This window comes from Lissotriton helveticus, chromosome 2_1, assembly GCF_964261635.1.
Source record: "Lissotriton helveticus chromosome 2_1, aLisHel1.1, whole genome shotgun sequence".
Classification (NCBI taxonomy): domain Eukaryota; kingdom Metazoa; phylum Chordata; class Amphibia; order Caudata; family Salamandridae; genus Lissotriton; species Lissotriton helveticus.
Window position 1 is genome coordinate 1,549,238,120 of NC_136059.1, and position 15,083 is coordinate 1,549,253,202.

Sequence of the window (15,083 nt, forward strand, 5' to 3'; positions counted from 1 at the left end):
TTTTGCACTGCACTGTCAGTCACTGTATGACTAGCCACTTGCCTCTCTAAGGTAGTGTAGGACCACGCTACTTTCTATTCCAGTCAAAGGAACCATTCTACCATCTTGGTTACCTTTATTCTTGAGAAAAGTACATCTTGTTGTGGCCTACAAAAGGAATCCCAAATGATGAAGGGCGGTTCCGAGTGGTGACTGATGGGAACCTTAGACCATCTAGCAGGATGTCTTTGTTTACCATCTTTGTCAGTTAGTTGGTAGGTTCGTGTACTTTCCGGTTTCTTGCACGGTTAATCCACTATACCATTAGACCCTCTGGAACCCTTTTGTTGTTGTATATTGTTCGGGAATGTTCCCCGAGCTGAGGTCTTTAAATATTCCCTCGGGTAGCCCAATCTGATCGGTGTGTTGTTGTTAATACTTAAATTTCGGCAGGTTGCCCTCCATGATTTCTACCAGAGACTCCCACTGGACTAGTCGATTGTCTTCTATAATTTGACCCCACTTATGTATCCCAATTCTTTTTTTAATATTATGTCTGTATTTTGCTGTATTGTTTCAGCAGGAACAGAATACAGGACCCATCCGGGTCTTCTTCTCCTTCTGGAATGTCGAAGATAAAAAGGTTCCCCCATCTGTTTCTGTTTTATAGAGCAGCTAGTTCTCTGGATATAAATTGTTGTGGTGTTGCGAGCCAAGATAGCTTTGCTGGCTTTGGTGTCTTTTTTTTTTTTCTTTTTTTTTTCTCCAAATAACAATTCCTAGGCAACTACGGGGTCCTGTAAGGATATCAGTTACAATAAGACACAACAATGATAAGGGTATAAAATGAAGCAGTGTACAAGACAGACAAATGGAAAAACAGTATAGTATGAATCTTATTTATTTATACATACATGACATAGGTTTGTTAAAAAACTTTTAGCACAAGATACGAAAAATTTCAGAATGTCTTATTCATGGCATTTAAAAACAATTTACATACATAAATAAAAAACAAAATACATTCATTAAAACAACCAAGTGGGTGAATAGATTATCTTTGGTTTTGGAGTCTTCCAGGTTACCAATTCTGCGTTTGGTTTCAGCTATTCTGATATTGATTTGCTTGATGTGTGTGCAGATAGCTCAGATTTCATTCTGCATTGTGTCTGTGTTGTGTTTTGCAGACTTTGGAAGGTCATGGACATCTGCCAGTTTCTTGAGGATCATTTCCACGGAGGAGTAAATGTCATTTCTATTTTTGTCTTGTGATTCAGGGTCTGGCAGGTCCGCATTGACTCTTATCAAGCTCGTTGTAGATTTTCTCTGCCATATTGTGTAGGAGTGGTGCACGGATGGATCAGTGAACTGATGGATCTTGGGTATCTTGGTATAGAAGTCTGGAGAAATTGTTCTGAAGTTTTAGTCATTAGGAAGCAAATTGAAGATGATGGGTCCGTGAGTATTTTATCCCTATTTGGGTGTGAGAGCTGAAGAGGGGATGGACCCCCAGCTAAACTATTGCACCGTACTGTGGATGTGTGTAGAAGTAGGAAGTCACCAACAATGGAAAAGTACTATTGTTAACTTTTAGGAGCTTGTTGGAATTGGGCTAACCTGATGTATCTGTAGCAAATAGGTTGATAGAACAGGAGGTCACATTTGGGCGTTTACCACCGATTTGGTAAGATAGGATAGTTAGTCTCTCAATGGGCTCAGCTCTCTTAATAGGATTAGTTGTCCAGGTCCCATTCACAGTGTGCTCTATAGAGGGGTTCTTGAAGAGACTGATATTAGTCAGATAAACACTCTAAAGGGATGTTAACCTCCAGTCCACTAACACTTATGGGGAGTAAAGTTTCTGGATTGAACAATAAATTAGCAACAATCAGAGAGAATAGATCTTGGGGGTGTTGGCCCCAGTGGGGTCTGAGTGATCAGTGTGCTTTTTATTATTAGGTCAATGCAGAGTCACCAGACTCAAAGCAGATGAATATCCTATGAGGGGTATATAGAGTCTTGTGAATGGACAGGAAATCTAGAATACTGTCAACAATATTCTCACCGATTTCTCAGCGTCTACTAGATCAGGGCCGGTGAATTTTCAAGCGTGCTGAACACGGTACTAGATTTTACCAGTTATGGATATTGCCTGCTTTAGCGTGCCACCAATAAGTCCTATCCCTTCCTTCTGCAAGTTCTCAGTAGATGGCAACTTTGTTGCAGTGCTAGGTAGATTATGGACAACTTGAAGTGCTGGGTAGATTATGGACAAGCCCTAGATAGATTATGGACAGGATGCAGCGCTGGGTAGATTTTAGAGACATTACTCCCGCTGCGATACTTGGCACCGCAGTCGATGACTAAAGCTAGAAGGAGCATCTGTTTGTAGAGGCTCAGAGCGTGGATCTCGTGGGAGCAGTGGAACCGCATCGTATTGATTTGAATGACGAGTTACAGCTTGGTATGCAGTGGTGAGGACTATTAATTGCTAAGCGCTTAGTAGAGGAATCCCAGAGGTTTAGTATATTTAGTGACCCATTCTGTAGTGCAGGAGGCGGACGAGGCTGCCATTTTAGTTGCAAGACCAATGATGTTGGGAGACCTCAGCACGGGTGAAAGTTAGCAGTTATTTATTGCTAAACGCATGCTGTGCATTTTTAGTCCCCCCTATATGTTTTGACACAGCTATAGTTAGGTAGTGATCTAGGTGCACTGAAGGGTACCAGTCGCGCCTAGCTTGCTTCCCCTCATACGTGGTTACGAAGCCACCATTTTGTTTACTTAAGTAGCTGCCTGGGTCTTGCAGCTGCAGATTTCAATCAGGTAGGTCCCTGCATATGTGTATTTATTTATGAAAGGTATACTAGCAGGGCTAGGTACTTCTTACTTGCTTATGTTTCTGATGGAGTCAACAGCTTAGATGAGGGACATTCTGGTGGTCCTCTGCCCTTGATGAGAGATGCGCGGAGTCATTAAAGCCCGGATGGAGGCCGCCATCAGAATCATTGGACTGAAGTTTTGAGCAGCGGCTAAAGGTACCTCGGGGTGCATATCATCAAGATGCTCCCATTTCAGCCATCTTTGCTCTAAAATTGCACTGTGCAGGCAGGATTTTTAGTGTATAATCGTTTCCCTGGAGCGGACCTACTGAATACATAACGATCATGAGAGGGGAGAGTGCAACCCTCCCCTCTCCCCTCCCACAAAGAGAGTAGCATTCCCAAAATTAATTTGGGAGATAACCAGAGTTTGGACAAGATGATGAAAGTTAATTGGTGTAAAGAACGGTTGAGCTTTTTTAGGTAGAATGTTGATCTAGTTGCTGTCACTCTATGGTTGATGTTACGTCATTAGTAGGGGGAGATCGGTCCAGATGCCTGGTGGTTTTACTGTAAGAGATATGACAAGGGTGAAATCATAAGATTTGAGCTCCTTTAGACATTGTGTGTTAAATTTGTGGTTGTGTTGTTTTTGTACGTGAATAAATTCAGTTTTCTCAGGAATGAGTCCAACGTAATTTGTAGGCCCAGGTGAAATTTCCGTTACGCCGTTGTAATATTTGTGATTTCCACCTAATTTGAATTTTGCATGAGATACCAAGCTATCAAAATAATGTAATTACTCCTGGTAACATAATTAAAGACCGTTGGTGCAAAAGTCCTTTCACAGTAGCACGGGACCAATCTATATCACAAGAACGTGAGTGGCTGATGTTCACAGCATTTGTGTTTTTTGTGCTATTTGTTGTGCAAAATGCATTTTTGTGTTTAAATTGGACACAAAGACTAATTTTGATATAGTGCTAAATGCTGGATTTCCATTTTTGCATAATTGTGGATACTTTTTCTGAAATTGCACATAATTAAGATAAGGGAAATTACGCAAACTTTGGGCTCCCTTAAAAATGTGTTTACATCCAGTCCTGCACTTTTTCACAACAGATTTTCAGGGTATGGACATCTTGTGGGGACTTTGTTTCCAAGTAGACGTGGGTGTCCCCGGTGCACTGGAACAACTCAACACCCATCTTCTCCATTAGGTCACTCAAAGTCTCCATATAAAAGGCAAATAGTATTGGTTTAAGAATAAAGGGACTCTGCAGGTGAAATTGATTAAGTTGAAGCAGCTGGTTCTATTATAACCAGCTGTGTGCAGTTTGTCATGGATGCTGTAGATCAATTGAGGACTTTTCCACTGTAGCACATGTGGGTTTTGGCAGAATTTATCCTTTGGTGGTCAGTAGTGTTAAAGATTGTAAGTTCATACATCAGGAAGAATTAGAAGGCATGCTCTCTCTTTGTTTAGACTGCTATAGATATTGTAAAATATTATTAAGGGACCGATTTCAGTGCTTCATCTCTTGTGGAAATTAGTGTATTATGACACTAAGCGATCACTATTGACAATATGGTTTGTTAGTTCAAATGCTACACATTTTTCAATAGCTTGTCAAAAGTTTAGGAGGTTATTAATAGGTCTGTTTGTTCTGATGTAAGGCTGTCATTGTACTCCAATAACTCTCTCTTTCTGTGTGTGTGGTTTAATGCCCACATGCATCAAGGGTTTTTGCATTCGCAAACGGTGCGAATCGCAAAATTCGGCCGTTTGCGAATGCAAATCCCGTTTTTGGGATGCATGAAGCTTTTTGCTATTTCCGCAATTTAAGAAATCACATTTTTTTTGCGATTTCTCAAATTGCGATTGCATTTAAGAAATCGCAATTTTGCAATTTCTTAAATGCAATGCATGATTTTTTAAAAATTGCGAATTCGCAAATTAGAAGTGGTAAATTAACATGAAGTTAACCTTCATGGTAATTTTACTAAACTTTCAAAAATGCACTAAAGTGCATTTTTGAAAGTTTCATTTTAAACACACACATGCCCTTTGGGCATGTGTGTGAAAAAAGCACTTTCAGGTACATTTCAGGGGTCATGGGGGGTCCTGCACCCTTGAAATTGCATTCTCATTTTGCGATTCCTTAATTGCGAATCGCAAAATGAGGATGCCTTCCACTTGATTGGCCCATAGGAATCAATGTAAAGGGATTTCTTATTTGCGATTCGCAAAATTGGGAATCGCAAATAAGGAAAAATAAGGAATCGCAAAAAGAAATGCAAATTTTTAATGCATAGGTATTTGCGATTTCTAAATTGCGATTCCTTAATTTTCGCAATTTAGGAATCGCAAATACCAACAATGATGCATGTGGGGGTAAGCTACTTGTCAGAGCTTTTCAAGCGTCCCTCACTGTAATTTACCAAGATGCTATTTCATTTAGATCATATTGATAAGGTCTGTTTCTTCTTAACGTGTTCTGTTTTTTCTGTACAATGCTTCATGTCTCAGAATAGTTTTATTTGGCTGTGAAATACTTTTTGCTTCCATTTGAGCTCTGAATGTTTTCATCAATTCATGATTTTCCATATTTTATGATGCAGAAATGTTTTAGGAATAGTAGTGATCATTTTAATTGGCTTAATTAACAAAACACTCACTGCTGCTTTCATTGCAAACACGCTAAAATAAAAGCAGCTTTCAATTGTGGTCCAGAAAGTGTCATCCAACATTTACAAGCATTTTACTAATTTCGCTGTTATTAAAATTAGCTTTTACCGCACAACCAAAAGCTTGGAACAAAATGAAAACCACTATCTATTAGAAACACATTTGCATACACATGTAAACACACATATAAGCACACACATAAAAACACCATAACTCAGACAGAAGTGTCATTGGATTTTATAGATTTGAGATTGTATATTACTATTTTCAAAGTATTGAAAAAACATGCTGTTAGATATATAACAAATGTGATTGAACTGAAGTCTTTTACGGGCATTAAAAAGTGACTCTGTATTGGGTATTCTGATTTTTTATAGCTATATGAAGAGCTCATTAACCCACAAGAGTGCTTCTTCTTTTGGTTGTTTCTGAATGTAACATTGATTAAAGTATGACAAAACAAATATAGGGGTCTTTGATTATGTCAAACTCTGATATTTATCCTGACACCTGGATAACCTCTGTCTAGAGAAAATTCATAAGAAAGATGATTTAATATAACCATTACCAAGTGGACTTGGTTGACCTTAGTTTACTTCAATGCCAGAGACAGTTAAATGTATAGGCATAACGGGGCAATTGCCCAGAGCCCCCCTCCATCCAAAAGTCATTCTGGGAAAGTGAACGTTTTCTTTGTCTCGCCTCGATTTCTGTATGTCTACCTTTCTCCTTCTCATCTCATACCTCTATCTCAACTTTCTCTTGCCCAGGTAAATTTAAGGGTTTTTGGGACCCTAAGCAAGGCATATTTCTTTTTACTTCTTATAAACATGTGTTATTTGTTTTAACTTATTGGCGAAATTTTCTTCCTTATGTCTCATGTATCAATCAATCAATACATTTGTAGAGCGCGCTACTCACCCGCGAGGGTCTCAAGGCGCTGGAGGGAGGGGGGGGCGCTACTGCTCGAATAGCCAGGTCTTGAGGTGTTTCCTGAAGGTGAGATGGTCCTTGGTCAGTCGTAGGTGTGCGGGGAGGGAGTTCCATGTCTTGGTGGCCAGGTAGGAGAACGATCTTCCTCCGGTGGTGGCTCTGCAGATCCGTGGGACTGCTGCAAGGGCGAGGCCGGCGAAGCGGAGCTGGCGGGTAGGAGTGTAGAACGAGAGGCGATTGTTGAGGTATTCGGGGGCCCATGTCGTGGAGCGCTTTGTGTGCGTGGGTGAGGAGCCTGAACGTGATCCTCTTGCTGACGGGGAGCCAGTGCAGGTTTCTCAGGTGGGCAGATATGTGGCTGTGGCGAGGGATGTCTAGGATGAGTCGTGCGGAGACGTTCTGTATGCGCTGAAGTCGTTTGTGGAGTTTGGCTGTGGTTCCTGCGTAAAGGACGTTCCCGTAGTCCAGTCGGCTGGTGACGAGGGCCTGGGTGACCGTTTTTCTAGTTTCTGTGGGGATCCACCGGAAGATCTTTCGGAGCATGCGCAGGGTGTTGAAGCATGAGGATGAGATGGCGTTGACTTGTTTGGTCATCGTGAGGGAGGAGTCGAAAATGAAACCCAGGTTGCGTGCGTGGTCCATGGGTGACGGTGCGGTGCCTAGCGCTGTGGGCCATCAGGAGTCGTCCCAGGCGGATGGGGATTGTCTGAGGATGAGGACCTCCGTTTTGTCTGAGTTCAGTTTCAGCCGACTGAGCTTCATCCATTCCGCGACGTCCTTCAATCCTTCCTGGAGGTTGGTTTTGGCGGTGGTAGGGTCTTTGGTGAGGGAGAGTATCAGCTGGGTGTCGTTGGCATAGGAGATGATGTTGAGTTTGTGTTTGCGTGCGATGGCGGCAAGGGGGCTCATGTAGATATTGAAGAGGGTTGGGCTGAGCGAGGAGCCTTGGGGTACGCCGCAGATGATCTTGGTGGCCGTGGAGCGGAACGGCGGGAGGCGGACTCTCTGGGTTCTGTTGTGAGGTGATCCAGTCCAGCGCTTTTCCTTGGATCCCAGTGTTGTAGAGGTGGGTTATTAGGGTGCGGTGGCAGACGGTGTCAAAGGTGGCTGAGAGGTCTAGGAGTATGAGGGCAGTTGTCTCCCCGTTGTCCATCAGGGTCCTGATGTCGTCGGTGGCTGCGATGAGGGCTGTCTCGGTGCTGTGGTTGGCTCGAAATCCGGATTGGGATGGGTCGAGCGAGTTGTTAGCCTCGAGGAATGCAGTCAGCTGTTTATTGACGGTCATCTCGATGACTTTAGCCGGTAAGGGAAGAAGAGAGATGGGGCGGAGGTTCTTGAGGTCTTTCGGGTCAGCTGTGGGTTTTTTCAGAAGGGCGTTGATCTCTGCGTGCTTCCAGCTCTCTGGGAAGGTGGCTGAGGTGAAGGAGTTGTTTACGACGTTCCGGAGGTGGGGTGCGATGATGGCGTCTGCTTTGTTGGTACATCTCAGCTGTTTTTGAGTTACTCTATTTCTGAAGTTTTTTGGCATCATGCAGGCTTGAAATAGCAGAAAATGGGTAATAAAATTCAAAGTTGATGCGCAGAGGGATTCCCAAAATACGTCTTGTCCATGAACCCATACATCCTTAAATTAACACTTGTCTAATTATTTTTGTACTTTTCTCATCAGGTGGTTTCATGGTTTTAACTGGGAGGGACTGAAAACAAGAAATCTTCCTTCACCTTTAAAAAGAGAGGTATAGTATTTTACTACTGTTAGCAATGATGCTTAGCAGCTTCAAGCTTCAATTATGGAATTTATCTAAAAAGTAACGTTTTGAATTGAACAATTCTTTTTATAAGAAATCGAATGTAATTTTACAAACCTCATTCTTTGGTAACAAACCTTTAAGTGTACAGACGTATTTAAGAGAAAATATTATCCATAACAGTACCTCTTACAAGTTGTGAGTCAATGTTTGACTAAATTTTTACATTATATAAAACGTATTTTGCAACCCCACTGCCATATTGCAGATTTCATGGTTTGAAGTAGCCATCTTGCTGGTGTGGTGATGGCTCTCAACTCCTCTTTGATAGCCTTTAGGCCGAGCTGAGTACTGTTTATAAATAATGTTTATGTTATGTTATAGTTATATGTCATAATGTTTAATGTTGTTGGTGGGGTTTGTGGATCTATAGTATCACAGCTGTAGCCTGGTCTACATTCTCTGCAGTGTTGAACAACAGTTTTTGATCAGTAGTTAAGAGAACCAATGCATAGGGCGATTTCATATGCTGGAAGATAGTCAGAATATTGTGAGCTTTCTTATGAGGTCAGTTGGGCCCCAGTGTAAAGTTCAGATCACCACAAAACACCATGGTGCAAATAACACATGTTTTATACACCCAATTTATTAACTTGATTTAAAATACAGATTAGTGGGCACAACCTTTTTTGTCACTGATTTACTGGAGCCAATAGTGTTTTCAAAATATGATAGAACTCAATAAATGCTTAATTTAAAATAATCACAAGTGCAAAAAGGGTTCTGCCTGTTTTTGCACTACTTCCGGGTCTACATGGCTGTTACAAATATTGCTGAAAATGTCATGGTAATTACCTCAGCAGTTATTGCACCTTCACAGTTTAAAAAATGCACCCAGGTAACACTAAATATATGTGCTTATGTTTTGGCAATGATATATGGTGCACTCCATGACACCTTTACTCAGTGTTATATTCCCATGTCAATGTATTGATCACTAGTCATTTCCAAGATCTCAGATTAGGACTAATATATCAACATCTATTTAAATTCTCTATTCTCTTTTCAGCTTAAAGGGCCCATGGACCATAGCTATTTTGACAACTATCCTCCAGAAGAGGGGACAGTTCCAGATGAATTATCCGGCTGGGATATAGATTTTTGAATGACTGATACTAGAACATAACTTTAAGGAGTCAACGAAGAGCAGCAGAACACTCAGAATGGGACTGGGTGAAGCTGTAGAGTCGCAGTAAGGTCTTTCTGCAGGTGCCATTCAGCATGCTGTATAAGAAATGATTCCTGAATTGTATAAAAAGTATTGAGATTTCCAACGTGTGATCAAAGCGGAAGCAGCCATGTAAGAGACCTAGACGCTGTGCTGAAACAGGCATACACATGTGCTTGCATTGAACTGAAGAACCAGACCTGCTCTACAGTGGGAGAAGTGCTTCTCACTGAGAAGTGTGAATTGCAGCTCAGCCTTTTATTCTTCTTAGGCTGATTCAAGAACATTGAATTGTACATTTATTTGTGAAATGGTGCAGAGCCTTTCTATTGATGGAATCTCTCATTAAATGATTGCTTCTTTTTTATTATTTGCACTAATTTTGGATAGATTATTATTTTAATATGTATTTGTTTTGCACATGGTTTTGGTGAACGACATTTTGGCGCTAAGACACAATTTAGAGTTTGAAAATAAAGTTGAACATGGTTACCATGTGGCTTTGAAGACATAGAGGGGAATGCATATTCTTTGGAAAGATGAAAAGAAGTTCTGGCCACGAGGTTATGAAAGTAATTCTCCTCAAAATGTGGAATAATAAACACGAGTTAAAGAAGAAAAGAATTGTGAAAAGTGATACAATTAATATATGGTCAAGTTAACTTTGTAATTTGTGAACTTATGTATTAGAAGCGCCAGAGTATTATTTAGTAGGGAGGTTGTGAACAATGACATGGTGGTTAAGAATTCCAAGTTTGTGGCAAATATATATGAGCTGTACAATACAAAACGTCGACTTGTGTACTGCTTGACTAAATTAATTCTAAATTGCACGCGTACAATCTATTTGATCCGCCATTCTACTCCTCATGAATCTTAAACAAACCTTTGTGATCGTAGGACCCGCTGGATAGACATACATGTGACTAGGGGGACTTTAAATGTCAGAAATGTTCCTGTCATCCAGGAAAATAATTGTTATCACAAAGCAAACAATGCATACATTCTGAAAGGCAGACTCTAACTGATAGGACATCATCAAGAAATTGTAGTCAAAACTGTACATACATCCTCTCATTTCACATAGCACTTGAATAACATGTTCTTTTATTTTCTATATGCCAAGTTACAATATAAATCCCACATCCACATCCTTTGTGACTTTTTTTTACAATCATATATTTGCAAGTGGCTTCATGTTGATTCTGACATCTTTGGACTGTCCTGACTCTGAATATGATTCTACAAGCCCTGAAATGGCTCTTGGATAAATTATCAGACTGGCTCATGGTCTCACTCATGGTATGGGATCACTTGCCAATTACACCATCAGCAGTAAAATGGGGCTAGAAAGGCAATCATTTTGACAGCCCAGGTAATCTTCATAAAAGGTCACAAGCACGCTATATGAGCGGAACAAATACTTTTTTGGAAAACAGGCTTAAAATGTGTCAATAACAAGCTGCGCCTACATGATAATGTGCTCAGAAATATGCAACTAATGGTTTTTTTCTCCGAAAACTAAAATAACCTAATGATGGCATACAGTAAAACTCAGGCATTGACTCATAGTTTTTTTTTTTTTTTTTTTTTTTATTGTTAGCAGGCTGACGGAGAGAGCAACAAACAGTAAACAGCAAATCCAAGAAAAAGTAATAATTGTACATAAAACACAATACATATATATGGTGGGTATCATATAGAACGAATACAAAATCAAATCAGTGCAGTAGTCGGAAAAGGGAAAAAAGAGAAAAAAAAAAAAAAGGGGAAAAGACAAGCGAGAAAATAAGAGATAAGGGCAAATACAGATGTAGAAAGGAGCAATATCGTGTTAACAATCTCAGAGCACCGTAATGATTATCAGATAACATAGTCTTTTCATGAGGATAACATCAGCATTCAATGAAAGTTCCCCAGTTTTTTTCATATTTTTTCATTGCCTTTATGCCCCTAATGTTTGCTAAAGCGAGCTCCATTGAGTGTATTTCGGTTACTAATGCCCACCAATCCCAGATCTTAGGTGTTTCTGGGCTGACCCAAGCTCTAGCCAGAGTTAGTTTAGCACAGGATATTAATATCGTGATCAAGGCAGCTTGTGGGAGTGGGGCTGAGTAAGTATCTAATAAGACAGACGCAGCTGTTAGCGCAGGTATCTGAATCTGCTTCATGTTCAAAACTTTTTCAATTTCGCCCCAAAAAGTTTTCAAGTTTGGGCATGAGAACAGCATATGTACCAAATCTGCTGCTTCAGTAAAACATTTAGGACATTTAGTGCGGTCGCTAAAAGTATTGTTGGAAGACCACTTGGAAATTCTTTCAGGGGTATAATATAGCATGCATGTTGTTCTAAATTGTTGAAGTCTTAAGCTGGATGATCGTACTTGTTTGTTGATATTCATAAAGGAGCTTGTTATCTGTTTAGGAGTTATATTTATTCCCAATACTCTACTCCATTTATCAGCAAGCTTACTGCAGTCATTGGATTTGATAGCAGTGAGTGTTCTATATGTCTCACTTATGACAGATTTATTTTTGGATGAGTGTAGACAGGTCCAGATATCCCGCTCAGGAGCTTCCAGAATTTGTTTTTTATTAATCAGATAGTCATGTATCTGTAAAAATTTGTATCTCATATTTTCAGATAGATTATATAGTTGCTTAAGAGTATTAAAGTCCATGAAGCCCTGAGTGTTGTATAAATCTCCTAGAGTAATAATACCTAATCTGGACCATCCATGGACTGTGTTATCATTGAAGATATTTGGAAGACCAGGGTTTCCCCAAAGTGGTAGCTCAGAGTGAAAAAAATTAGTATCACAAAAAGAAAGAATATTGCCCCATATCTTTGTTATATCTCTAGCTGTCTTAAATTTAACTCTTTTGAAGTAATTAGGATCGTTAGTTCTAAATAAAAATAAGTTTGAGTCAGATTTTAACATAAAATAATGAAAGAATAAAGCCCTTCCTTCATTGAGTAGAGAGCGTATACGATTAATGAAGGCAGACCAAAAGTATAATTTAAAGTCAGGGAAATTAAGCCCGCCCTCATGTATATCGTTCTTCATGAGATTTAATGATCTTCTTGCCTTTTTATACCCCCATATAAAACTGCTTAGTATACCATCCAGTTTCTTAAAAAATTGATTATTTAATACTAGAGGTATAGAGCGAAATAGATATACATATTTAGGTAATACCTTCATTTTTATCAAGTTAATTCTGCCAATTATATTCAAAGGTAGCCTATGCCACTTTTTTAATAAAACGCTAGTGGATTTAAGTAATTCATCATAGTTTATTTTATTGATGTCTTGTACTTTAGCTGTTATTCTTATTCCCAGATAGGTAGCTACTTTGCATATCTCGGGCACTGTCACAGGTGGGGCATAGTTGACTATTATTTGCGTTTTTTGTAAATTTAGTTTATAGCCCGCTAACTTACCGTATTTTTCAGCTTCTAAAATGATTCCTTTTTGAGCCTCTACAACATCTTCCGTGTAGACCGCTATGTCGTCAGCGTATGCTGTTATTTTTAATTCTTGATGTCCTGATTTAAAGGGTATTATCTGAGTTTGAGATTGGAGGGCTAACAAAAAAGGTTCCAAAGAGAGTGCAAATAATAAAGGTGAAAGAGGACAGCCCTGTCGAGTTCCTCGTAAGATCCTGAAATCTGAAGATACCAGCCCCCCATAGCTAGTAAAAGCAGTTGGTTTGTCATACAGTGCCTTAATACATTTAAAAAATTCCCCACCAAATCCTAATTTAGACAGTATGCACCATAAAAAATCCCACCCCACTCGGTCAAAAGCTTTTTCAGCATCTAGCAGGATCATGCCGAGTGGGGTGGCATCCGTCTCTGCAACATCAAATGCTGTAATGGCCGTGTTAATATGTATGGTGGTGTCTCTCCCAGTGATGAAGCCATGTTGCTGTGGATGAATAATCATGGGCATGATAGGAGCCAGTCTTAGAGCTAGTATTTTGGCAAAGATTTTCGCATCTGTATTTATCAGTGAAATGGGGCGATAAGACCCTCTTTCTTCCTTCGGTTTGTCCTTCTTTGCAAAAAATAATATTTTAGCCCTATTCCAAGATTGTGGTGCTTTCCCTTCAGGGCCTACAGATTGAATTACTTTTAGCAAGAGTTGCTCAAGTTCTTTTAGACATACTTTATATATTTCTAGTGGTATAGTGTCTTCCCCTGCTGCTTTTCCTGAGGGCAATGAAGCAATAGCTTGATGTAATTCCAACATTGTTATCTCGTCAGATAGCGAGTCTATCTCTATAATATTTTGAGTGTCTGTGATGTGTTTTTCAATATATTTCTGTATGTCATCTATGCTGGGGATCGTTTCCGGGGTGTATAAATTCTTATAGTAGTCAGAAAATTGATCTAAGATGTCTTGGGGTTTGTTATAAAGTTTATTCCCTCTCCCCCGTATATTTGTAATTGTGGCATTTGCTCTATCTTCGGCAGTTTTATAGGCCAGGATTTTCCCAATTTTATCCCCACCTTCATAATGATTTATTTTAAATTTATGTAGGCTATTTATACTTTTTTTAATAAATTTAGATTTTACTTCGTTTTTCAGTGACGTGAGTTTAAGTCCTATTTCTGTGCTCAATGGCGAGTTAGATTGAAGAGATGATGACAGTAGTTCCTCCTGTGTACTTATGTTTGATATCAAAGTGTCGTTCTTTTTTTTTAGTGCTATGTTTTGTCTAATCACGTAAGCTTGGGTGTAGCCTCTGATGCTAGATTTACAAGCATCCCATACTATTGCTGGTGATGCTGAGTTCAGATTTATACTTATGAATTCTGTAAGGTGTAATTTTAGCTCTGTTATATATTCTGTATCCGATATTAAATGTCTTCGGAAAGAGTAAGGCCTAGGGGTAGTTCTAATATGTGCTGTTTTAAATGATAGAATTATAGCGTTATGGTCTGAGGAAATACGTGGGCATAAGAGCATAGAGCTTGTATTCAATAAATTGTCGCCTATAAATGCCATGTCGAGCCTTGAGCATAATTTGTGGGGTGCGGAGTAATAAGTATATCCTGGCTTACTAGCATATAAGCTTCGCCAAGCATCTTTCAGATTATGTATACGACAAATGTCATTAATAGAAGCCCTTGTCTTATGCATTCTTTGATATACCCCAGATCTAGTAGTATCTATTCTATAATCCATAATGCAGTTAAAATCACCCATGATAATGAGTTCTCCAGTCCAGCCCAATAGCTTAATATTCAATTCATCAAATATAGTAGGGTCATCTATGTTGCATCCATATACCACGCATAAGACATAGATAGCATTCTCAAAACGTATCTGAGCAATAGCCCATCTGCCATTTTTATCACAGAATGTTTGTATTGTCTCAGCTTTGAACCGTTTATCTTTAAGTATAGCAACTCCCCTAACAGATTGGCCATAGGTTGAGCTGATAATAACATCGTATCCAAGATGGTTAAGAAGTTTTCTATCTTTCCCTGCGATATGTGTTTCAGACAGAAGAACAATATGAGAATTGTGTACTTTTAGTTCTTCTTTTATCAGAGTTTGTTTATTTTTGCTGTTTAGCCCGGCAACGTTCCAGGCAAGGCATTTTATTTCATACATCTATAAAGCAGTTTTAAAAGCAAAAAAAAGACAGAATTAAAGTTTTACGCTCAAAGT

The 15,083-nt window shown here is 39.5% G+C and overlaps 1 protein-coding gene across 2 annotated transcripts in view; it reads left to right on the forward strand.

The window, feature by feature from the left end:
- PRKG2 (protein kinase cGMP-dependent 2) overlaps positions 1-9,336 on the forward strand; it is a 1,208,151-nt gene extending 1,198,815 nt beyond the window's left edge. For both annotated transcript variants that reach the window (XM_078677576.1, XM_078677575.1), the window contains exons 18-19: positions 8,093-8,159; positions 9,241-9,336. In XM_078677576.1, coding sequence (XP_078533702.1) covers positions 8,093-8,159; positions 9,241-9,336 — 163 coding nt within the window. The remainder of the gene's footprint in view (positions 1-8,092; positions 8,160-9,240) is intronic.
- Positions 9,337-15,083: the final 5,747 nt, after the last annotated feature.